General features: G+C 43.2%; 2 protein-coding genes across 2 annotated transcripts; one reads left to right on the top strand and one right to left on the bottom strand.

Moving 5' to 3' along the window:
• Positions 1-3,095: 3,095 nt before the first annotated feature.
• LOC139457936 (putative endo-beta-N-acetylglucosaminidase) lies at positions 3,096-4,221 on the top strand. The gene is made up of 2 exons (XM_071239281.1): positions 3,096-3,597; positions 3,725-4,221. The coding sequence occupies exons 1-2, from the start codon at positions 3,096-3,098 to the stop codon at positions 4,219-4,221; spliced, it is 999 nt and encodes a 332-aa protein (XP_071095382.1).
• Positions 4,222-14,178: 9,957 nt separating this feature from the next.
• LOC139443544 (uncharacterized) lies at positions 14,179-19,571 on the bottom strand. Its single transcript, XM_071224545.1, has 3 exons — positions 19,486-19,571; positions 15,798-16,001; positions 14,179-14,626 (listed from the first exon to the last, which is right to left on the bottom strand). The coding sequence occupies exons 1-3, from the start codon at positions 19,550-19,552 to the stop codon at positions 14,442-14,444; spliced, it is 456 nt and encodes a 151-aa protein (XP_071080646.1). The 5' UTR covers positions 19,553-19,571; the 3' UTR covers positions 14,179-14,441.
• Between the last annotated feature and the right edge of the window lie 5,028 nt (positions 19,572-24,599).

Raw genomic sequence — 24,599 nt, 5'->3', positions numbered from 1 at the left:
TGGTCTCATGGTATTTCCTCACGTGTAATAGGTAAATAAAACAATTAATGAAGCTGAAGCCGTGAGTCACCCCTGTACGCAAAATGACTCTTGGATCTATTTCTTTCTTTTATTTAATCGAAGAGAATCTGACTCGCCAAGGACACGGCGCGCAAAATTTGGAAACAATTGTTGTTATAAGCAGGGGTCAGGACAAGGGCAACGTCATCTCGGCGTTGTTACTTTGTCCCCGACTTACAGCTGATTGATGCCTCAATTCAACTGGGCTCCGTTTCACAACGCGATCTTGTAGCGCTGATGTGATCGCACCTCCCATACTTTAACACAGGCTTACGACATCGGTAAGTCTAAGATCGTTTTGCGTTAAGGGGCCCTAGAACCCGTTCCAAAAAGCGATCTTCGTGGACGACGATCGTTAGCCAGTGTCAGAGAAATGAATTAGGCCCGTCTTTGCACTAATACCGCTTTGTGGAACTAGTTCTCGACCCCGTTCGAAAAAGTAACCTCATTGCGACGACTAGCGTAAATGAAAGATGGATTGGGGAGCTACGATAGTTTGAACACTAAATAGATTTTAAATGTCTGCCGTTATTATATTCATAGAAGGATGTAGAACAGTTGCATGCAGACAGCATATGTGGCATTGCGCGATGTGTGCATACAATACCCTGTATACCTGTACAGACTGCCTGCACGCTGTCTACCTGGACCGACACGTCCAATGATGTATACCTTTAAAGACAGCCTGCACGCTGTCTACCTGGATCGACACGTCCAGTGATGTATACCTGTACAGACAGCCTGCACGCTGTCTACCTGGACCGACACGTCCAGTGATGTATACCTGTACAGACAGCCTGCACGCTGTCTACCTGGACCGACACGTCCAGTGATGTATACCTGTACAGACAGCCTGCACGCTGTCTACCTGGACCGACACGTCCAATGATGTATACCTGTACAGACAGCCTGCACGCTGTCTACCTGGACCGACACGTCCAGTGATGTATACCTGTACAGACAGCCTGCACGCTGTCTACCTGGACCGACACGTCCAGTGATGTATACCTGTACAGACAGCCTGCACGCTGTCTACCTGGACCGACACGTCCAGTGATGTATACCTGTACAGACAGCCTGCACGCTGTCTACCTGGACCGACACGTCCAGTGATGTATACCTGTACAGACAGCCTGCACGCTGTCTACCTGGACCGACACGTCCAATGATGTGTACCTGTACAGACAGCCTGCACGCTGTCTACCTGGACCGACACGTCCAATGATGTATACCTGTACAGACAACCTGCACGCTGTCTACCTGGACCGACACGTCCAGTGATGTATACCTGTACAGACAGCCTGCACGCTGTCTACCTGGACCGACACGTCCAATGATGTGTACCTGTACAGACAGCCTGCACGCTGTCTACCTGGACCGACACGTCCAATGATGTATACCTGTACAGACAACCTGCACGCTGTCTACCTGGACCGACACGTCCAATGATGTATACCTGTACAGACAACCTGCACGCTGTCTACCTGGACCGACACGTCCAGTGATGTATACCTGTACAGACAGCCTGCACGCTGTCTACCTGGACCGACACGTCCAATGATGTGTACCTGTACAGACAGCCTGCACGCTGTCTACCTGGACCGACACGTCCAATGATGTATACCTGTACAGACAACCTGCACGCTGTCTACCTGGACCGACACGTCCAGTGATGTATACCTGTACAGACAGCCTGCACGCTGTCTACCTGGACCGACACGTCCAATGATGTGTACCTGTACAGACAGCCTGCACGCTGTCTACCTGGACCGACACGTCCAATGATGTATACCTGTACAGACAACCTGCACGCTGTCTACCTGGACCGACACGTCCAATGATGTATACCTGTACAGACAACCTGCACGCTGTCTACCTGGACCGACACGTCCAATACTATCTACCTCTAGTGACACGTTGCAAGCTGTATTGACACTTGGGTAGCTATGTACCTTTGCTGACACGTGACATGCTATATACCTGTACTGACATACGTGACATGCTATAAAACTGTATTGACACGTGACATGCTATATACCTGTACTGACACATGACATGCTGTAGCCCCGTACTGACACGTGACATGCTATATAACTGTTCTGACATGCGACATGCTATATACCTGTAGTGACACGCGACATGCTAATACCTGTACTGACACGTGACATGCTGTAGCACCGTACTGACACGTGACATCCTATATACTTGTACTGACACGTGACATCCTATATACCTGTACTGACACGTGACATGCTGTAACACCGTACTGACACATGACATCCTATATACCTGTACTGACACGTGACATCCTATATACCTGTACTGACACGTGACATGCTGTAACACCGTACTGACACGTGACATCCTATATACCTGTACTGACACGTGACATGCTGTAACACCGTACTGACACGTGACATCCTATATACCTGTACTGACACGTGTCATCCTATATACCTGTACTGACACGTGACATGCTGTAACACTGTACTGACACGTGACATGCTATATACCTGTACTGACACGTGACATGCTGTCACACCGTACTGTCACGTGACATGCTATATACCCGTACTGACACGTGACATGCTATATACCAGTACTGACACGTGACATGCTATATACCTGTACTGACACGTGACATGCTATATCCCTGTACTAATATGCTAAGCGAAAATGATGCGGTCTGATGTAAGATGTTATAGAGATGGAGTCCGTCTGCTGAATGATGTCACGATGGTTGACGCAATCGGATGCAGGACGTTGGTGTGTCTGTTCCATTTGTTTGAACGAACCTGCAGGCGGCCGGGAACCTTAAACGAACACTACAGTCAGGTCATTTTGTTTGACATTGCCTCATAACCGTCACTTGAACAACTAAGTCCCACTTGAAAGAATCAATGACCTACGAAAGAAGTTGTTGCCTATATTCCATTCCTATGGCTGTGTTTAGTATTAATCTCCACAGGGGATGATACACAGATACGTCAAGAACGAGAACAGATACGCCAAGAACTTGTGCAGGTACGTCAAAAATGAGTGCAGATACGACAAGAAGGAGAGCAGATACGCCAAGAACGAGTACGGATACTTCAAGAAGGAGAGCAGATACGTCACGAACAAGCGTAGATACGCAAAAAAACAAGTTCAGATACTTCAAGAAGGAGACCAGATACGTCAAGAACGAGTACGGATACGCCAAAAAGGAGGGCATTTACGTCAAGAACGAGTACGGATACTTCAAGGAGAGCAGATACGTAAAGAGAGTACATATACGCCCAGAAAGAGAGCAGATAGATCAAGAACGAGTACGGATGCGACAAGAAGGAGGCAGATACGTCAAGAACGAGTACGGATACTTCAAGAAGGAGAGCAGATACGTCAGGAATGAGCGTAGATACGCCAAGAACGGGTTCAGATACTTCAAGATGGAGAGCAGGTACTTCAAGGAGAGCAGATACGTCAAGAAGGGGAGCAGATACGTCAAGAAGGAGAGCAGATACTTCAAGAAGGAGAACAGATACGTCAAGAACGAGCGTAGATACTTCAAGAAGGAGAGCAGATACGTCAAGAACTAGTACGGATACGCCAAGAAGGAGAGCAGATACGTCAAGATGGCGGACGGCTACACCAAGGAGAGCAGATACGCCAAGAACTAGAACAGACACGTCAAGAGAGTACGGATACGCCAAGAAGGAAAGCAGATACGTCAAGAACGAGTACGGATACGCGAAGGAGGAGAGCAGATACGTCAAGAACGAGTACGGATACGAGAAGAAGGAGAGAAGATACGTCAAGAACGAGTACAGATACGCGAAGGAGAGCAGATACGTCAAGAACGAGTACGGATACGAGAAGAAGGAGAGCAGATACGTCAAGAACGAGTACAGATACGCGAAGAAGGAGAGCAGATACGTCAAGGACGAGTACAGATACGCGAAGAGGGAGAGCAGATACGTCAAGAACGAGTACAGATACGCGAAGAAGGAGAGCAGATACGTCAAGAACGAGTACGGATGCGCGAAGAAGGAGAGCAGATACGTCAAGAACGAGTTCAGATACGTCGTGATGTCAAGAGGAAACTTATATCGTTTAAAAATGCTATTTCGAGACGAGGTAAAGCCCGATGTCTTGTTACTGCTTCAAACCCAAAGTAATTAAAGTAGGAATCAATACATCTTCCTCTGCAGCATTGAAGTATGTGTGTTGTTTAACATCTTGTACACCTTACACCGAGATATACCTGTTGAGGACATGTGCGGGCGTTCTACTGTTTACCTGTGGATCCTAGCACCGACCTCCGCACGTCCCCTTCGACTTGACAGCCCCTGGTGTTAATGTGTCGGGTCTCCCTCCCATAGCAAACAGACCGCCCACTGTTCGGGGTAACGATGAGGTGGGGGTTGTAGTTGTTTGTGTTGTCGTGCCAAGGGGACAAGGTGAGAAGGGTAAATAGAGAACGTCTTCAGACGAAGCGTTAGACAAACATGGCGACGCTCTGTGAGTTTGTTGAGAAACTACCCGCTTCTGATGACTGAAGAGGTGTGAGACACTGCACCGTGTATCATATATTTAAGGTTCACATTGCGGAGTCAGGTTGTTATTCTGTTGTTTCGAGATACGTACCACTGAAGAGTGTGGATATCTCGAAGTACAGCCGTGTTATCACGATAAATACACGTAATCCAGACTTAGTGCCATTTAATATTGGCTGTTATTCGACAAAGTGTGTTTCTATTATGCTGTGTGTCGTGCTAATATGGAACACAGCAGTAAAATTATTTTTGAAAGTGATTCTTTCAGAAGAGTATCCAGTGTTGGTGGTGTTAATCAGAAACTATCTTTGGTTTCGTTTTATGATCAACGTTGTGATCTTATATACATGTTGATTCATTGCATGAAAATGTTTAATAGCGTAATAAACCAAATTGAGAAAAAATAAATCAGTAAACATGTTACAAAGAAAATGTTTATCAAGAAATATTTATAATCCTTTGAACTATCAAGGAATGTCTGATTCAAGCAGAAGATTCATATTTTTCAGGTATTATTCGTATTTCCTAAAATTACTTTTACATTGTCACCGTGGTGACATGGTGTCACCTGATCGGTGTTCAAAACTTGGTTTAGTAAAAGTGAGTGAGTGAATGAGTATGCTTTTACACTTTTCTCGATAGTCCAGCAATATCACGGCGGGGGACACCAGAAAATCGCTTCACGCACTGTACCCATGTGGGGAATCGAACCCGGGCCTTCAGCGTGACGAGCGAACGCTTTAACTACTAGGCTACTCTACCGCCCGGTTCTGGTAAGAAGAAAAGATAATATGTACATGTTCCCTGTAACATTTACATGGATTATTGTAAACATTAGAATACAACATGTGTCCAGGATTTCAAGACAACAATAGGGTATTTAGGAGATGGATATAAAGTATTTGTACTGTACTGCTACGTCGATGGAATGGTGCTTAACCGAGTGGGCCCGTCAAATATGCAATCGGATCTTAGTTATCGCTATCGCTAAACAAAGATCTGAGGACATCCCATGCCGGGTCACGTCAGATCGACCTTTCATCCGAACAATCAGAGCGTTGCTTACCAGATCGTGAAAGTGACAGTCGGAATGTGTTTTCTGATCATGCAACCTCGAAAACGTTAACACGGGGTATTAACACGGCTCGTACGACTGATTCCGTCAAAATAAGTCTATCTCTCGCTTCTGTGAGATAAACATTTGAACGGAGGAGGCGTTGCACAGTACGTGGAAAGCACTGCCATACAATCTCAACCATATATTAGACATTCCGAAATATTCGTTTGATCAGTTTTCTAAATTTTAATCGAGAACTGTGTCAACATATTATTCAGGCGTAGTCTGAAATTGAAGTCGCCAGGTTGAAATGAGTGCCGTAAAGCTCGAGATAGCTGCTTTCTAATTGGCTGATGTCGACTTCTTTTTAGTCGTCGGTCAAAGCCCTTCTACTCAACATTAACATCGCAAATTAAGGACGTCTTGCAAGTTCTTAACTACTACACAAGATTATTATGAAGACACATCGTTCAGTCTGAAATTCCATGCTTTCTGTCCCTGATATTTGAAATACCCTGTCGATTTCTACCGTGTTTTCTGTCTAATATATACATCTTTCAGAGGCAGGGATTTAACCGATTATATAAGTCCAGTTTCCAACCATGCCGAACTAGGCTTGAATTTCGTGGCTCGACCGTAGTTCCACCGGTGGCTATTACGAGTCTCTCATTCTGACCCGACCGATTCCACCTCTCATGTCACTTGCATTCGCTTGAAACAAAATGGCGACGACCAGTCAAGACGATCTGATCGATAATCAAGATCTATGTTGTAATAAAACGGGTTTACCTCGAGAAGTGCATCAAATGACTTCAACACCCCCATTTCAAACATGAAAATATTTGAAAAATATCTGTCGACGACCATTTGACGGTACACATGCTTTGCAAATCTTGCAATCGACAGAAATCTGCACGGCCGTCGCCGTGCTGTTTACGACCCGGATGTCGATTTCGATTCGAGACTTGACTGGACTATCCAGAGACTCGTTCGTCCAGCCAAAATACAATTACGAAATTCCAGCATAGTTCGGCAAGCGTGGAAACTGGGCTTTTATAGTCAGTTAACTCACTCACCTCGGGAACATTAATCAATATTGCCACGCACATTGTTCGTAACTGCAACTCTTCATTTTGTGTCCTACAATTGAACACTACATTATTGTGAAATGACTAACCTTAGCGATTGTCTAAGAAGTACTTTTCTATAAATATAAACTTTCGCGGTGATGCCGTCACATCAGTGGTTTCAATCATGGGTGGTTATTGAGATTTGTCATTTCTCATTGAACAATCAGGAACGATTTTCTTTCCGAATTCATGGTAAAAGGATAACCGCACGACAGTGTCTGTACGAATATCCGCGTGAATCCGGACATAACGCCGTCCCATACCTAGAGTTCAAGTTTGTCTTCAACAATAATGTTTAGCAGTAGAGAAACATTAACCCAAATATTTTATATCCTTTGTTTATCACAACTTCTCGTACTTGTCATTAAAGACGATCTCGAATGTGGTCGAAATATTTTCAAGTCGGTGTTTTTAACGAAAATGAGTTTTTGTCCATTAAAGCTCGGCCTGACAGGAATCCCACAGCAGACTTTCTATCGTCCTGTATCGTCGGGGTAGTCGCACATGCTGGATCTGGGTATCACAAGGCCGATGTTGCAGTGGACGTTGTATCTGTTCTCACCGTAGCGTCGACTGACGCCAGGCGCCCTCAAAACTATCTGAACGTAAGGAAGGCCTTCAGCTTCGTTTAGTTCTGGCGTAGCATTCACTAAAATGACAATACACGAAAACATCCTTGAAAATCGGGGATAGACTTGGTCTTCAGCAACCCATGCTTGTCGTAAAAAGCGACTATGCTTGTCGTGAGAGGCGTGTAACGGGATCGGGTGGTCAGGCTAGCTGACTTTGTTGATGCATATAATCGTATCCCAAATGCGTAGACCGATGCTCATGAATTTAATCACTGGATTGTCTGGTCCAGACTCGATTATATACAGACCGGCGTTATATATCCATGTGTTATAGGTTTTCAGACGCTTAAGAAACATTTGTAGTTTTATCGCTGATCACAAGAATAACTGTAAAACATCTCACTCAGTTATAAAAGACAACTGATTGACATCCCTAAATTCCATTCCTGAAAAATAACGGATATTTTAAACATTGGATTGACTTCACAGGGTTGTGTTAACAAGGCATCACCGTCTATATTCGTCATGTTTAAATACTGCTGCCTGTTAGTCACGTGACTACGTATATTGTCATCATGATCCCCTAGTCAGTTCGTCATGTTTCTCACGTCAGCGTGTTAACGGCATTTCATTGGTTGATCTCTACTTACGTCAGCATTTTAACAGCCATTTCATTGGCTGATCTATTCTTACGTCTGCTTGTTGAACGGCCATTTTATTGGGTGATCTCAAACTCATCAAATCAGCTTCCCCAACCTGTGTAAACAAGGTACTGATGCATCCGGGGCCGCGTGCGGTGATCACCAGCTGATTACACACGCATGGCGAGCACCTCACAGGGGGAGTACTGCGTGTTTCATCAGTGTTGTAAAGTTTGTTTGTTGTTTAACGCCACACTCAGCAATATTCCAGCTATATGACGGCGATCTGTAAATAATCGTGTCTGGACCAGACAATCCAATGATTAACATCATAAGCATCGATCCAAGCAATTGGGATACGATGATATGCTTAAACCAAGTCAGCGAGCCTAAACCACCTGATCCCGTTAGTCGCAACTTACGGCAAGCATAGTCGCCTTTGACGGCAAGCATGGGTTGCTGAAGGCCAATTCTACCCTGGATCTTCACGTATCCACTGTTGTAAAGACTGTCAGACACGTTTTTTTCACAAGTATTACCCGTATAAGTAAAATTATCTCAAAACGAGTACATAAACTAAAGAGGCACATTGTCTGCAGTTCTTCGGCTTCACCGTTGTTAATTACCAGGTTTCTAAGTGGAGAAGAGCAGTACTACATCTGAAGTCTGCTACTGTAGGGATCGAGTTAGGGTCAACTGCTGGAAGCCATGTTTCGAAGATTAACCATAATCCTTAATACAATCAAGGAAGGACAAGGTTAATACTCACAGAAGGTATCTGGGTAGTGGAATTAATGTCATTTGGATTCTCACACCACGAATGATTGACATTTTGTTCAGAAAAGTTTAATTCTGTCAAAACATTTGAAAACACCGCTTTGCCACATGACAAACTGTATTCCTTGATCCATAGGGTACTTGTCCCCAGACGTTTGAGCCATAGATATAGTTTAGGTCGAGAAATATTCCAGCAGCTCAAGCCTTTGGTGTCTACATTTCAAAACGTTTGAGGTACAGTCGAGCATGCTCTTCCCACCAAGATTTCAAAGAGTCTAATAAGACCCTTGCTCAGAAATTGTTTGAGTCAATTCCAGAATTGAGAATTCCAGTCATATCACGGCGTGTCAGCTTAATGTGGGGGGAAAGCCCGAAGTGATGCAGGTCTCAGACGTTTGCCACTTCGGTGAAACCCACGAGCACGGGTATGGTGCTGACAAACCTAGAACATAATCGGGGTGAACCGGGATTCGAACCCACTATAATAGGTTTCTGGCGTGTCTAAGGGACGCAACTCTGCACAACGAATCGCGGCGCCTTAGACGACCGGGCCACCCGTGCCCCCAGAAATTGCTTGGTTCAAGCCTTGGTAAAGCTGTCAAAAAGGTTCGTGGCAGAGGAATGGAAGACATTCCAAATTTGACGCATCCAGTTGGAACCCAATGGTAATCAGAATCAATAGTTTACCTTAGTTGGAGTTCTGGAACATGCAGGAGACCATTGCATTCACTTCATAACTCCATCACACAAGTCTTTGAGGCAGTAAGAAGTGACACACATAAGGTAGAAAACTGTTTTTATGTCAACTTCTTTACTATGAGGAAACTATATAATAAAACCACTTACTCCTTCATCGGGTGAATGAAGTAATAAGTTGTTACTCCGAAACGTTGTGTTCCTCATAATAAAGAAGTTGACATAAAAAGTCTCTACCATCACACAAGTCGTTGACTGAAAACACGAATAATGTGAACCAGAGCTACCCCCTTCAGCCCGTCAGTGCGTGGTGAGGCAATAGTAACCTAGGCAGCATATGCCTATCATACATCTATATCACAAACACACTTTAGTTCTTCGTCATCTCGTATGGTAGGACGTTTGGGATTGAGTCTAGTCCTGACTGAAATTATTTCCAGAATTGGTTGCCTGCACAAACCATATGTAAGAGAAATAGTCACTTATCTAATGAATGTATAAGGCAACAAGGGTCATATACTTCGGTTGCCACAGTGACGTGTACACAGAAGACGGCACCTGCAGCGGCACATTCCACAAGTTCGTCGTTGCACTGTCGTGACTCCCTTACTTAACACAGACATATCACAGGCGTGGTTCATCCTTACTGGGCATCGTTCATTATGTCCCGTCGTAACTACAGTATTTGGGCGTGGCTTTACATAGATGTGATATTGATTCCTGTAATGTAATGTAATGTGCTCCAATGATCAAGAGAATCATTGAATAAGAATAAGGTAATAATGAAAACGTGGTGATAGGTTCACCGTTTTATTACTAGTGAGTGAGTGAGTGAGTTTGGTTTAACGCCGCTTTGAACAGTATTCCAGTTATATCGCGGAGTGTCAGATTAATGTGGGAGGAAAGCGACTAACGGGATCGGGTGGTCAGGCTCGCTGTCATGGTTGACGAATGTCATCGTATCATAATTGGGTGATCGATACGCATGATGCCAACCACTGGATTGTCTGGTCCAGACTCGATTATTTACAGTCCGCTGTACAGTACGAGCAGGGGTATTGTGCTGACAAACCTAGAAACATTATCGGGGCGAACCGGGATTCGAACCCACAATCATAGGTTTCAGGCGTGCCCAAGAGACGCAACTCTGCACAGCGAATCGCGGCGCCTTAGACGACTGGGCCCCCCGTGCCCCCCGTGCCCCCCGTTTTATTACTAACAATTGTATCAATACATGACAATAGATAGTCTCAAATAAACCCAATCTGCGCTGACAAAGATTTTTGATTAATTAATTAAATACACAATCGGCTTAGCTAAGCAACACTTATAACATGAGAGGAGCTAAAACAACACCGTGACAAGATACCGACAAGATGCATAGACAGCCGATTGTGTTGGCTGCGACCAATTAATAAACTCAATGAGTGAATAACATCGGTTGGGTTAAATAACGGGAAATAAACACAGAGGGCTTATCCCTAAAATGAATAATTATAAAATTAGACTAATAGACTAAAGACCCAGTTACTTTGACTGAGGAAATACTAAAATTAGTTCAAAACTAGACAATCACGGGAAGGTTGTTTTTTACAGGAGTTACTAAGAAAGGATTCAAAATAAAGTTTGCCGTTGTTCCTGTATTTAATAGGAGGTCGAAAATTGGGCCAAGAGTTCATATTTCAATATGGAAACTGCCAACGGACATGCGCGCAAACACACTTTTCATGCCACCATATTCGCTCATCTTCCAACGCCCCCCAAGTAAACTGCTAATTATCCACTTCTGTCCGGCTGAAGGAGACGGGGTCACGACATTTGGCATCAGCGTTGGATGGCGATAATGAAGAGCGTGAAAGAGACAGTGGAATTTTGTACTTCTAGTGCTCCACGCGGCCACAGCAACAAACTCACATTCATCTGGGCACATCGTGGGTCTTCGATGTTTGACACGACACACTTGTGATCGGACCAGCTAATTCCGCTTTTATATGTCGAAATTGGTCCAGGGTTGTGAAGTAGGTTTTCTGTACCCTGGGACACATTTTAATCAGGCAACACTACCTTCTGTGATCGTGTTTTGTATCTCGGTATATTATTCAATTCCACGCTGTGTTTCGGTAATATTCTTGTAGAAGTACTTTTGGCCAACATGTGCGCATGGACAGGTTAACTGTGAGTGAGAGTAATATTATATATTCCTATAGCACCTCGGTCAACAACTTCGAGTTGTATAAGGGAGTGAGTAGTGTCTTACGCCGCTTTTAGCAATATTCCAGCAACATCGCGGCGGGGGACACCAGAAATGGGCTTCACACATTGTACCCATGTTGGGAAAGAACCCTGATCTTCGGCGTCACGAGCTAACGTTTTAACCACTAGGCTACCAGCATCATCATCACATTGGAGATTTAACGTGCGCTTTCCGACTGATAGCGTATTAGTCTACCCCACCATCCCTCTAGTTGTATTAGGGCGGTCGGGTAGCCTAGTGGTTAAAGCGTTCGCTCGTCACGCCGAAGACCTGGGTTCGATTCCCGACATGGGTACAATGTATGAAGCCCATTTCTGGTGTCCACCGCCGTGATATTGGTGGAATATTGCTAAAAGCGGCCTAAAATAAAACTCACTCACTTTCTAATGACTAGGTCAACAATAACAACAATGTAGACAACAGTACATCAGCGATATCGTTCAGGGCAATGACGCAACACAAGCCCCGCCCATTCTATTATCAATCAATCAAAAAACAGTAGTCTGTTAGTGGGCGTGGCCTGTGGTTATTTCGGTTTATGGTCATACAAACGCAAAAAAGACTTTGCTTGATTAGCCAAATGAAATGCCACCGAACCACTTGCAATTTGAAATCCGGGTGAGACTTGATCCTCAGCAACCCACGATTGTCGTAAAAGGCGACTAACGAGATCGGGCGGTCAGGCTCGGTGGCTTGGTGGCTTGGTGTCATGTCATCGTATCCCAATTGCGTAAATCGTTGCTCGTGACGTCAATCACTGGTCCAATCAACCTATGCCGGCGATTAAACTGGATCGGGTTGTCAGGCTCGGCGTATTTGTTGTTTGTGTGTCATCGTACCCCGACGGCGTCGGAAACTACTCAGATTTTTTTTTAAATCTGAAACTATCCAAAGACACCAGCTCACCTTTCTATACCCTTCAAAAAAAGAAACGCACACCCAGATTTGTATGAGGTAGGACAATACATTATACGAGGTATTGAAACAATGCGGCGTAACGGGTTGTGGTTGACGTCGGCGTAAGCCGTCTATCCAATTCTACCCATAGGTGTTTTATCGGGTTCAAATCCGGGGATCTGGGGGACAAGGGGAGAGTGAGTGAGTGAGTTTGGTTTAACGCCGCTTTTAACAGTATTCCAGTTATATCGCGGCGTGTCAGCATAATGTGTGAGGAAAGCCCGAAGTGATGCAGATCTGAGACGTTTACCACTTCGGTGAAACCCACGAGCACAGGTATGGTGCTGACAAACCTAGAAACATAATCGGGGCGAACCGGGATTCGAACCCACAATCATAGGTTTCTGGCGTGCCTAGGGGACGCAACCATGCAGAGTGAATTGCGGCGCCTTAGACGACCTTAGTACGTGCTTCCCGACCAATGGTTTGCATGTCCTTGTTGTGATCATTTGGATCCGGGAAATTTGTTCACTGACACTATAACACATAAACCTCCTCATTTTGCGTTCTTGGTCCGCTAATTTTGCTTTTATGGCCAACAATATCCGTATTGCGTTTCTTTTTTTGGGAAGAGTATATGTATACCAAGTTTGGTTAAGATATCTCTCTGCTCTGGAAACGAGACGTGACCGACAGACGGCCGAAGGACGGAGGGGCGGAAACACTGAAGGGCGAACGTATTCAGTTCCAATCAGTTATCGGCAACCGTAGTTATAAGTATTGAGATGGTATCGATAGATCGATGTAGTCACTTCCAAATTTGTGTGTGAAAAGGCATGCCAATATGTTGAGGTATCTAATGGAATTAGATACCAGACTTTATTGATATTTTGACCAAACAGAATAAAGTTTTCTTCAGTTTTAGGGTAGACTGCTTTATTAATTGGCAATGCTATCATGTATTATTAACAAAGAGGTTATGTAACAGTAACTACCTTTTTGTTTTCGAATGTGGAAAAGAATTGCGACTTTTAGAACAGATTTTTAGTGTGATATGAACCACTTTTTTCTTTTATTTACCGAATCGCACATTTAATATATCCTTGACGTGAAATTAGTGACGTTGTCTGAAGCTTTAGCTGTTTCTTAATAAGAAGGTTGAATACAATGCACGATGGACGCGGGTTAGAATAGGGCTTCAGCAACCCATGCATGTCGTAGATGCAACTAACGGGATCGGGTGGCCAGGCTCGCTGACTTGGTTGATGCATAAAATCGTATCCCAATTTGCTCAGATCGATGCTTATGATGTCAATCATTGGATTGTCTGGTCCAGACTCGATTATTTACAGACCGCCATCATACAGCTGAAATATTTTGAGTGCGGCGTTAAACAAACAAACAATGTACGATCGGACGGATCAAATCAAAAAACACTACTATGTCTTTGTTATGATAAGGAACACTTTGCAACAGACCACTTGTCCAGGTAGTCCACGTTGCCGCCTCACACAGTCATTGGAAGTAAAACAAACAAAAATAATACCAAAATTACGAGGTGCAAAGTAATTCAACTTTTTTCAATAGCAGTGTTACAATTAATATCAAAGCAATAAAACAACAGAGGAATATTGATTTAAATTGTTATTCGTTCTCTTGGGTTGTTTTCATGTTTGTGAAACATATTACTACAATGCGGTTTTTAAAAAATATATCTTAACTTTTCTGAATGACTTCTTTCCCGTGAGATAGCGATCAGCTAGTCAGGGCGAGATTGTTGCAAGCGCTGAAGGTGTATCTGATGTAGACGCAGTTACTGAAGTTATAATGGAAAGTAGGCACATCCCTGTGTTGTTGGGATTTCCGGGTACTCTAAGGGGCTAACGCACACGAGCAGCCTGTTGCTGTAGTAGGTTCCCTTGCCGCATTGGTACCGCCATTCCAAACCGTTGGCACACGTGATGAATTGGCTGCAGTCCTCCGGTAGAGCACCCGTGAAGGCACACCCTTGAAAAAACACACAAAATGCAGTACAGTAAACTACGGTTATAACGAACTCAAAGGGACCACTTATTTTAGTTCGTTATAACCGTAGTTTGTTATAAGCATTTATACAGCATATATACAACAAATTGCCGGGACTAAAAACTAAGTTCATTATATCAGTCAGTTCCTTTTAAGCGTATTCGTTTTAACCGTTGTTTACTGTATTTAGACTGTGTGTTGGAGCGCATCACTTCATTGAAAAAACATTTAACATCTCTGGCATGTTGGGGGAATACTTCACGCTTCATATTTATTTAGTTTTTCGTTTTCGTTTAAACACTATTCCAGCTATAATGTACATGACAACAGTCCGTACATAAAAGAGTCTGAGCAGTTTCCGGCGCCGTCGGGGTACAATGACACCCAAACAACAAAGACACCGAGCCTGACAACCTGATCCAGTTTAATTACCGACACAATTTGAATGAAACTAGTCAAATCCGGACCATCACGATGGCTTCCTATGGCACAAGTGGTAGTAGTAGTAGTAGTAGTAGAAGTAGTAGAAGTAGTAGTAGTAGTAGTGGTAGTAGTAGTCGTAGGGGTGGTAGTAGTAGTTGTAGTAGTAGTGGTAGTAGTAGTAGTAGTAGAAGAAGAAGTAGTAGTAGTAGTACTAGTGGAGGTAGTGGTGGATATAGCAGTAGTAGTGGTGGTAGTAGTAGTGTAGGCGTGGTAATGGTAGTAGTAGTTGTGGCTGCTTGTACTAGTCCGGACTGATGCCGATTTATAGTGCGAGTTCACTGAGATACCATGCCGCAGTTTAACATGAATACCCCACTCAGACACAGTATACTTACTCCGAGCCGACCAGTCCTTGTTTTAGTAGTAGTGTAGGTGTGGTAATGGTAGTAGTGGAGGGAGTAGTGTAGTGGTTGTAGTTGTGCAGGTGGTGGTGGTAGTAGTAGTAGTAGTAGTAGTAGTAGTAGTAGTAGTATTAGTAGTAGTAGAAGTAGTAGTAGTAGTATTAGTAGTAGTGGCAGCAGCATAAGTAGCAACGATCACATGGATATATTCATTATAAGTTATTCTTTAACGGTAGAACTTGTCGTAGACGTAGTAGAGGGTTCAGTAGTTGTAGTAGCAGTCAACGTAGCTGTTACATTAATAATTGTAGTGGTACTCGAGAACCCACCGTCCACAGGTCCTTGTCTGTCATCGAAGCATTGCGTTGCATCACAATTGCCGCTTGTTGAGTTGAACAATGTGTCACCAGGGCAGGGCAAAGGGCCGTAGATGTTGTATTTCCAGCACAGGAGGAACTCTCTGCAAGCCTTGCCGTTGGCCACCACGTTCCCTGTGCCGTCCGGCAGATTATCACACCGGGTATCACGTATTCCTGAAGGTAAACAAGGAGAGGTTAGACACTTAGTGCGACTGTCTCTGAAAAAACAACTATATACCACTCCCTCTGAAGAAACTGTATAGAGCTGGATCTGAAGACACTCTATACGGCTGGCTCTGAAGAAACTCTATACGACATACTCTGAAGGAACTTTATACGATTATCTATGAAGAAACTGTCTCTGAAGGAAGCAAATAAGACTGTCTCCGAAGGAACTGTATGCGACTGTCTCTGAAGAAACTATATACGAATGGCTCTGAAGAAATATAATACGACTGGCTCTGAAGAAACTGTATTTGATTGTATCTGGAGAAACTATATACAACAGTCTCTGAAGAAACAATACACGACTGGCTCTGAAAAAAACTATATACGACTGGCTCTGAAGAAACTTATACGACTTGCTCCGAAGGAAGTAAATACGACTCGCTCAGAAGAAATTATATTCGACTGTATCTGGAGAAACTATATACGACTGGCTCTGAAGAAACTATATACGACTGGCTCCGAAGAAACTATATACGACTGGCTCTGAAGAAACTTTATACGACTGGCTCTGAAGAAACTATATACGACTGGCCCTGAAGAAATTATATACGACTGGCTCTGAAGTACCAATATACGGATGGATCTGACGAAACTATATACGACTGGCTCCGAAAAAACTACATGAGAATACCTGTTTGGCAGCATTTGAAGAAAAACGAAAATATGTTTTACTGAATCCAGAAATCACCCCAATAGTGAGATAAAGACTTCATTTGTCCAGCACATCTCTGGTGTCGGATGTATTATTAGTAGACAAGCGTGAGTACTGGTGACACCTGAAATGCTGCAAACAACATGTTAAAATATATATTGTATATTATAAAACTGATTATTTAGGTACTGGGAGCAAAATTCTAAGCAACAAACATCAACAGTAGGCCCAGTTCTATCCTATTAAAATCACAAGCGGACAGGTTCGGATGTGAGGATTTGTCCCTCTAAAGTTACCTCACAAGTATATATAACCACGTGTACTGGGCACACATTCTGCTAAAGTTACCTCACAAGTATATATAACCGCGTGTACTGGGCACACATTCTGCTAAAGTTACCTCACAAGTATATATAACCGCGTGTACTGGGCACACATTCTGCTAAAGTTACCTCACAAGTATATATAACCGCATGTACTGGGCACACATTCTGCTAAAGCTACCCTACAAGTATATAACCGCGTGTACTGGGCACACATTCTACTCAAGTTACCTCACAAGTATATATAACAGCGTGTAATTGGCACACATTCTATTCAAAGTTACCCTACAAGTATATAACCGAGTGTGCTGTGCACACATTCTACTCAAGTTACCTCACAAGTATATAACAGCGTGTAATTGGCACACATTCTATTCAAAGTTACCCTACAAGTATATAACCGAGTGTGCTGTGCACACATTCTACTCAAGTTACCTCACAAGTATATAACAGCGTGTAATTGGCACACATTCTACTCAAGTTACCCTACAAGTATATAACCATGTGTACTGGGCACACATTCTACTCAAAGTTACCCTACAAGTATATAACCATGTGTACTGGGCACACATTCTACTCAAAGTTACCCTACAAGTATATAACCATGTGTACTGGGCACACAATCTACTCAAGTTACCCTACAAGTATATAACCATGTGTACTGGGCACACGTTCTGCTCAAAGTTACCCTACAAGTATATAACCATGTGTACTGGGCACACAATCTACTCAAGTTACCCTACAAGTATATAACCATGTGTACTGGGCACACATTCTACTCAAAGTTACCCTACAAGTATATAACCGAGTGTGCATTCCTCACGTTCTACTCCAGTTACCTCACAAGTATATAACCATGTGTACTGGGCACACATTCTACTCAAGTTAACTCACAAACATATAACCGAGTGTACTGGGCACACATTCTACTCAAGTTACTCCACAAGTATATAACCATGTGTGCTGGGCACCCATTCTACTCAAAGTTACCTCACAAGTATATAACCATGTGTACTGGGGACCTCACAAGTATATAACCATGTGTACTGGGCACACATTCTACTCAAAGTTACCCTACAAGTATATAACCGTGTTTGCGGAGCACATATTCTACTCAAGTTAATCCGCAAATGTATAACAGCACACATTCTACAAGTAACTCCTAAGTATATTATCGTGTGTACCTGGTACACATTCTTATCATGCATAAAATATTTAGTTCAAATGCGGCATGTAGATAGATAAATATCCATGAAAATATCAAAATGAACAGGGAAGTTTGAATGCAATTCACATACAACAGATACATTCCTGACAAACGTTATTTCCATCTTAACTATCGCATTATTGATGTAAGAGGCGTGCACACATATTGTTCTTTTATGGAACTACATATTTCATTAACAATTTGAGTGCATGTGAACGATGGGCTGGTGGGGTAGCCTAATGGTTAAAGCGTTCCCCCGTAACGCTGAAGACCCAGGTTCGATTCCCCACACGCTTATAATCTGTGAAGCTTATTTCTGGTGTCCCCTGTCGTGATTTTGCTGGTATGTGCTAGAAGTGACGTAAGACCATACTCACTCACACATGATTTAATAATGCTATAATAAGATCAGAGCGGTACCATACGTGTAAACGTGGAAGATGTTTGCTGTTACTGTAATATCACATAGTGAGCGGGCTTTAAGTGGTGCCTAATGGAAAAACAGCCATATCAAAGCAGAGGACATCGCTGAAGATCTTCACACATGAGGTGAGGTGAATTAGTGTGTGTGTTAGTGTGTTAGTGTGTGTGTGTGCGCGTTTTAGACGCTCTACCACAAGACCACAGAGACGGTTCTTTACACGTAAGTGAGTGAGTTGGGTTTAACGCTGCTTTTAATAGTATTCCAGTTATATCGCAGCGTGTCAGCTTAATGTTGGAGGAAAGCCCGAAGTGATGCAGGTCTCAGACGTTTACCACTTCGGTGAAACCCACGAGCACGGGTATGGTGCTGACAAACCTAGAAACATAATCGGGGCAAACCGGGATTCGAACCCACGATCATAGGTTTCTGGCGTGCCCAAGGGACGCAACTCTGCACAGCGAATCGCGGCGCCTTAGACGACTGGGCCACTCGTTCCCCCTCTTTACACGTGAGACTTCGGTAGGGCGACTGAATGCTGTAACCGTAAGGCTACCCCATTGTCCATAGATAACATAGAGAGCTCGTGAAACTACACATCTGTACACTGAAACAATACATTAATCGACTCCAGAGTTATCTTGAACGACACTTCACTCAGAGCGCCGACTCTGTCGACGTGTTAAGACAAAGCGTCTGTTCAACATGGTAACTCATCTCTATCTACAACCGACTAACAATGACGTCGGTGTAGCGTTAAGGCAACGTCATCAGGCTGATGTACGTCGACAGTTTACATAACTGACTCTAGGGGGATAACTACTTACCCATCTGTCCGTCAATAGCGAGGACAAGTCCCAGAAGAGCAATACCAATGCCAGAGAACTTCAACATCTTGTATAAATTCTGTTGCGTATAACGACGAGGAATCCGGTTAACGTGTGTATGTGAAAACTCCAAAAGCAGAACTGTCGAAATGCCGCAAGACCCGTCTATTATAGGGGCACGTGGAACAGGAACCCTCCCCTTAAGTAAATGCCTACTATGACAATAAATGTTCCCCGGATTTTTATTTGTCCATAGTATGTTGTATTTTGTTATAACGAAATGCACCCGAGGTTTTGCCGTGTTTGATCCATGTCCGTTTCGAAGGCATGAAGTAAAGCCTATTTGTCGAGCTGATGGGATGATATCTGAGGAGGTATATGGTGGAAGCATTTCACACGCGGTGACATTCTTCTGCAACGTCACCGAGAACGGCAAGAGAATCGAAGCAAATGTTGAACCGAATAAAAACTAGTTTTGTATAGCGGATTACAACGAGATAAATATCAAATTAACTTAATGACATTGGATGCAGTGTATTGGTGGAGACGTGAATAGGTCAGCGTGGAGAGTTTAATGGATGGGAAGTGTAAACGTCAGATGTAACCTCGCCCTGTGTGTATGAGTCAGCCTGTTTGTGAAGACCCGGGATGCTGGATGAGATTCGCGGAGGAGACATGGTGAAAGAAAGTGGGATGGCGGGAGAGAGAGAGAGAGAGAGAGAGAGAGAGAGAGAGAGAGAGAGAGAGAGAGAGAGAGAGAGAGAGAGAGAGAGAGAGGCAGACACAGAGACAGAGAGAGAGAGAGAAAGAGAGACAGAAAATTGGGAGGTAACATGGTAACAAATTCCTCTTTCGTCTTCTTTCTTTCAAATAAGCCACACTTTTGTACTCGGTCATGAAAGTCAAAATAAAGTGCAAGTTACAGGTAGATAAACGGTTAGTTGTCAGTCAGGAGAACTTATTCAATAATTTATATTTGATACTGGTAGTGGGCCCAAAGTGATTCGCGTTTGATTCTCCAGGTTTGCTTAAAGCATCATATGTGTTGCAGCTTTCCTCCCACATTAAACCATAATTACTTTCCTACCAGCCCCTCCCTACCACTCCCCACCCCTCCCCACCTCTCCCCCTGTAGTGGAGGAGAAACCCAAACCAAATTTCTTTTTTTCCCCCACCTAACGACAGACATTTTCCTGTACAAATTTGTAAAGCAAGCAAAAAAGTGTGGCCTCGGGCCAATGTTGAAGACAGCCATGAAGAGAAGTTGTGAGGAAGATATTGTCAGTTACAACAAACCGCATCACAACCATCAGTAACCACAAAATATAGTCTACCCTGGGACCAGTGTTAGTGTGTGTTTTATAACAGTATGTGTTTTGACATAGATGTGTGTGAAAGGTTGACAAAAGCATCTGATAATGTTCCGATATCGAACGTATTCAGGTCTAATTGGTACATTGTTATATGTATCGATATATATATATAGGCTATCGATAGATTGATGTAGTCATTTGCAAAATTTTGTGTGAAAAGGCATGCCTATGATGGGGTATCTTATAGAATTAGAAACCTGTCTTTATTGATATTTTGACCAATCAGAACATTTTTCAGTGTTATGGTAGACTGTTTTATCATGTATTAATTAACGAAGACATGTGCGCTGTAACTACCCACTGCATTTTGGATATGGACTTTTAGAAAAGAATGTTTTTGATGTCATATTAAACATTTAATTTAGTAGCTTTTTCAATTGGATTATTGAGAAATGAGGTTGAATACAATCTACGATCGGACAGATGTAGCAAGGATGAAATCAAATAAAACTACTTTATTTTATGCCCATATAAAACATATGGTGCCTCCTTGCGCAAGTGATTTGTTCGAAAAGTGCCTCTGTTCACCCAGCAGTGAATGAGTACCCGATAGGATGAGAAGGCTTGTGGCTGTTAACCTTCTAGCGCCTCACAGGCAGCGTGGGTTGTATACTCCCCTGGGAGCTGAGAATGATTAGTGAGAGCACACTGATCCACTGACCGGGGTAATAATAGGGTTTTGAGCATTTTGAATATTCATGAAACATTCAATACAAAGCGAGCATGACCACCCGACCCCGTTAGTCGCCTCTTACGACAAGCATGGGTTGCTGAAAGACCTATTCTAACCCGGATCTTTACGGGTAAGTCGTTTGTTAAGAAAGGCGCCACATTTCAAGCTCTCTATTTTCCCCAAAACTTGAAATGCATTCTCTCAGTATATTTCTACCGTGTTTTCCGCACAAAATGTACTGCCACACGTTCTTTGAAAATCGTGGTAACTGCAAATTTGCATTTTGCATTTATTATGAACATATATCATCATTTTCTAATGCCTACTCACAATGACTGAAGAAAGTATGGTTATACATATTTGGCTTTTTCAATCAAAGGGATTTTCTTGGGATTTGATAACTTCTGACTGACCTATTAGAATCGAGTAATTTCCCAATTTATGTAACGTAGAATTAGGACATACACTGTGTTTTCAGTGTAGAGCTACGTTACCTGTAGATATAACAGTGCTAAATTGAAATCGGAACCGAACGCGCAACGCGAGGTTTCAAATTCACATTCTACCAAGAATCAGTTCTAAATTCTCTTTAGCGAGGTAATACACTCCCCCCCCCCCCCCCCCCCCTCCCCGCCACAAAAAAGAAAAAGAAAAAAAGAAACGCACAGGAGATAATGAGTATTAATAATATTAATACAAATGCATTTGAACGATTTTAGTCACATTTCCTTTAACTGGTGTGGTGCAAAAAACGCAACCGTTTTAAACTTTTGTAGCTTTATACAACATTTTTTATAGGACTGCACGACCTTGCCATAGAAATGTCATAGCGACTGATTTACGACTACCATTGTCTGAAGTACATTTGATTGCAAAGGCTCATTACCCTGTAGCCATGACATGTATATGTCTCCGTAACTTAATTGTCATTATTTATAAGACACTAATCCCCGTTGTTAATCCTCACCAACATTTCATTGTATTTTGACTGTCAGTCAGCCTGGACTACCATATCACTTCCCTTTAACTACTGCTTTTTATAGTATGGCATTTATTGCCCTAATTGATCATCCCATGAACTGTGTTGGTTAATCACGCCAACATGTCCAGTGTCCAAAGCAACGTCGTTGTCACATTGTCTGTCCATTGTTGTTCATTACTATATATGCGTTACCATTACACAGTTACTACGGTGTTAGTCAGGCTTGGTATTCCGAGTGCTGGCATAGGGACGACCTCGAGCAGGATGTGCCGCTCGTAGGAAACGCCCTGAGGTGAGCTGGAGCTCCGCTCACCTCTTGTACGCCTAAGCTGGAAGGTCCGCTCATTGCTGTGTTTGTGTTTTCAGTGCAGGTATTCCGCTCATTGTGGAATTGTTGTTTATTGTTTACATGTTGTGCATAAAGCGTTCCTGGACAGTTATGTCGATTTTGTCCTTCTTTCCCCCCAAGAGCTAATTCCCCGTCAACATGCGCGTTGACGGAAAGGAAATTGTGAAGACTCACAAACTCTGCAGCCTTCTGCATTACCCAGATTGTCAGAAGGGCTGTATTTTTGGCAAAAAAAACAAACCGGGTAATCTCCAAATGTCAGTCAACAGATTGGGAGGTTCATAATTTACATTTCATATCCACATTTTGATGCAGAATCACACTTTGACGGTTTCGGGTGGGAAGTACCTGTCCCGAGCAGCAAACAGAAAGCTTTATGCTTCACGTTTCAGGCCAGTCGACTTCATCCAAGCGAAGGACTCTGCAGGGATGTTGTTCTTCCCAACTCACTGCATATAAACTCGATGCAGTGGTCGTTCAGATAACCTCTTCCTGTAAAACTGAGTCTGGGCCGATTTGATATGGCACTTCGCTTGGTTGACACTCATTTCTGTACCGTCCAGCAGTACAGAACCATCAACAATATGAACACTGGCACTGAGATTATGTCCCACATACTTGGCTCGTTTTAGAAAACTGTGGAATGCCTTGTTTTCATGAGTCTTGATGTGCTTAACAAGAGGATCATCAGACAAATAAATGTGTGCAAAAGTGCACAAAACAATTCTATCATGAAGAGCCTCCACATTAATCCAACCACGCCGCCCCATCATTATTGGTAAATATAAGCGATTGAGAGAAGAGCGAGGGTGGTGGGATCTATTGTCTGACATGATTCTTCGTGTGAGGGCGTCAGTACCCTGAATTTCTTGTTTCGTCAAATCAACAACACCAAAAGAATACGAAAGGACGGGTACAGCATCTGTTTTTTTGTGGCTTTGACTTTATTGCGAGCGTTCAGCTCTGAACTCCAGAATGTCTTAAGTCAACATTTGTAATCTGCCCGAAGATTTTCCTTGATATGGGCATTCTGCAGTTTGTCCCTAACCTGCATCTCTAAGTACGTACAGGCCAGACCTTCCACAAGATTGTCAATAACTCCTCCCCGAAGTAAACTGACTGATCCTCCCTCTTATACCTTGCCACGTTTCAAATGAAGAATGGTGCATTTGTCGAGTCCAAAGGACATGCCGATAACATAAGAAAAGGACTCGACAAGCAGAATCTGTTTTTTTAGTGTAGATCCTCCATTGGCAATACGTTCAAGGTCATCCATGTAAAGGAGGAGAGTAAGGGGTGTTGGGGATCTGTGCTTAGGAGATTCCGGGGGATAACCTTCCTCTTTGCTGAGCAAAAAGCTTAAATGATTTAGTGACAAACAGAAAAGCAAAGGACTAAAAGAATCGCCCTGAAATGTTCCTTTTCTAGTAGAAATGGGTTCCGAAGTCAACACCTGCCCCTGCGAATACATCTCAAGTTGAGTTAACTAGCAATTCATTAAAGACTTGAGCAAGACAAGTAGTCGCTCGGGGACATTACATTCAGTGACCTCAAAATCTGTTCGTGAGGTACAGAATAATAAGCTTTTCTATAGTCCAACACACTGAGAGGTTACGGTGGTACGTTTTAGCCTCTTCAAGGATAATTTTCTGAACTAGTAGTTGATCCTTACAACCCCAACATCCCTTTCTGCTCCATGTACATAATGTCATTTGATGCGCAGTATGACGGCACAGT

Source organism: Haliotis cracherodii, unplaced genomic scaffold, assembly GCF_022045235.1.
Source record: "Haliotis cracherodii isolate W230 unplaced genomic scaffold, xgHalCrac1.p SCAF_1, whole genome shotgun sequence".
Lineage (NCBI taxonomy): Eukaryota > Metazoa > Mollusca > Gastropoda > Lepetellida > Haliotidae > Haliotis > Haliotis cracherodii.
This window is presented reverse-complemented; position numbering and strand designations above follow the sequence as displayed.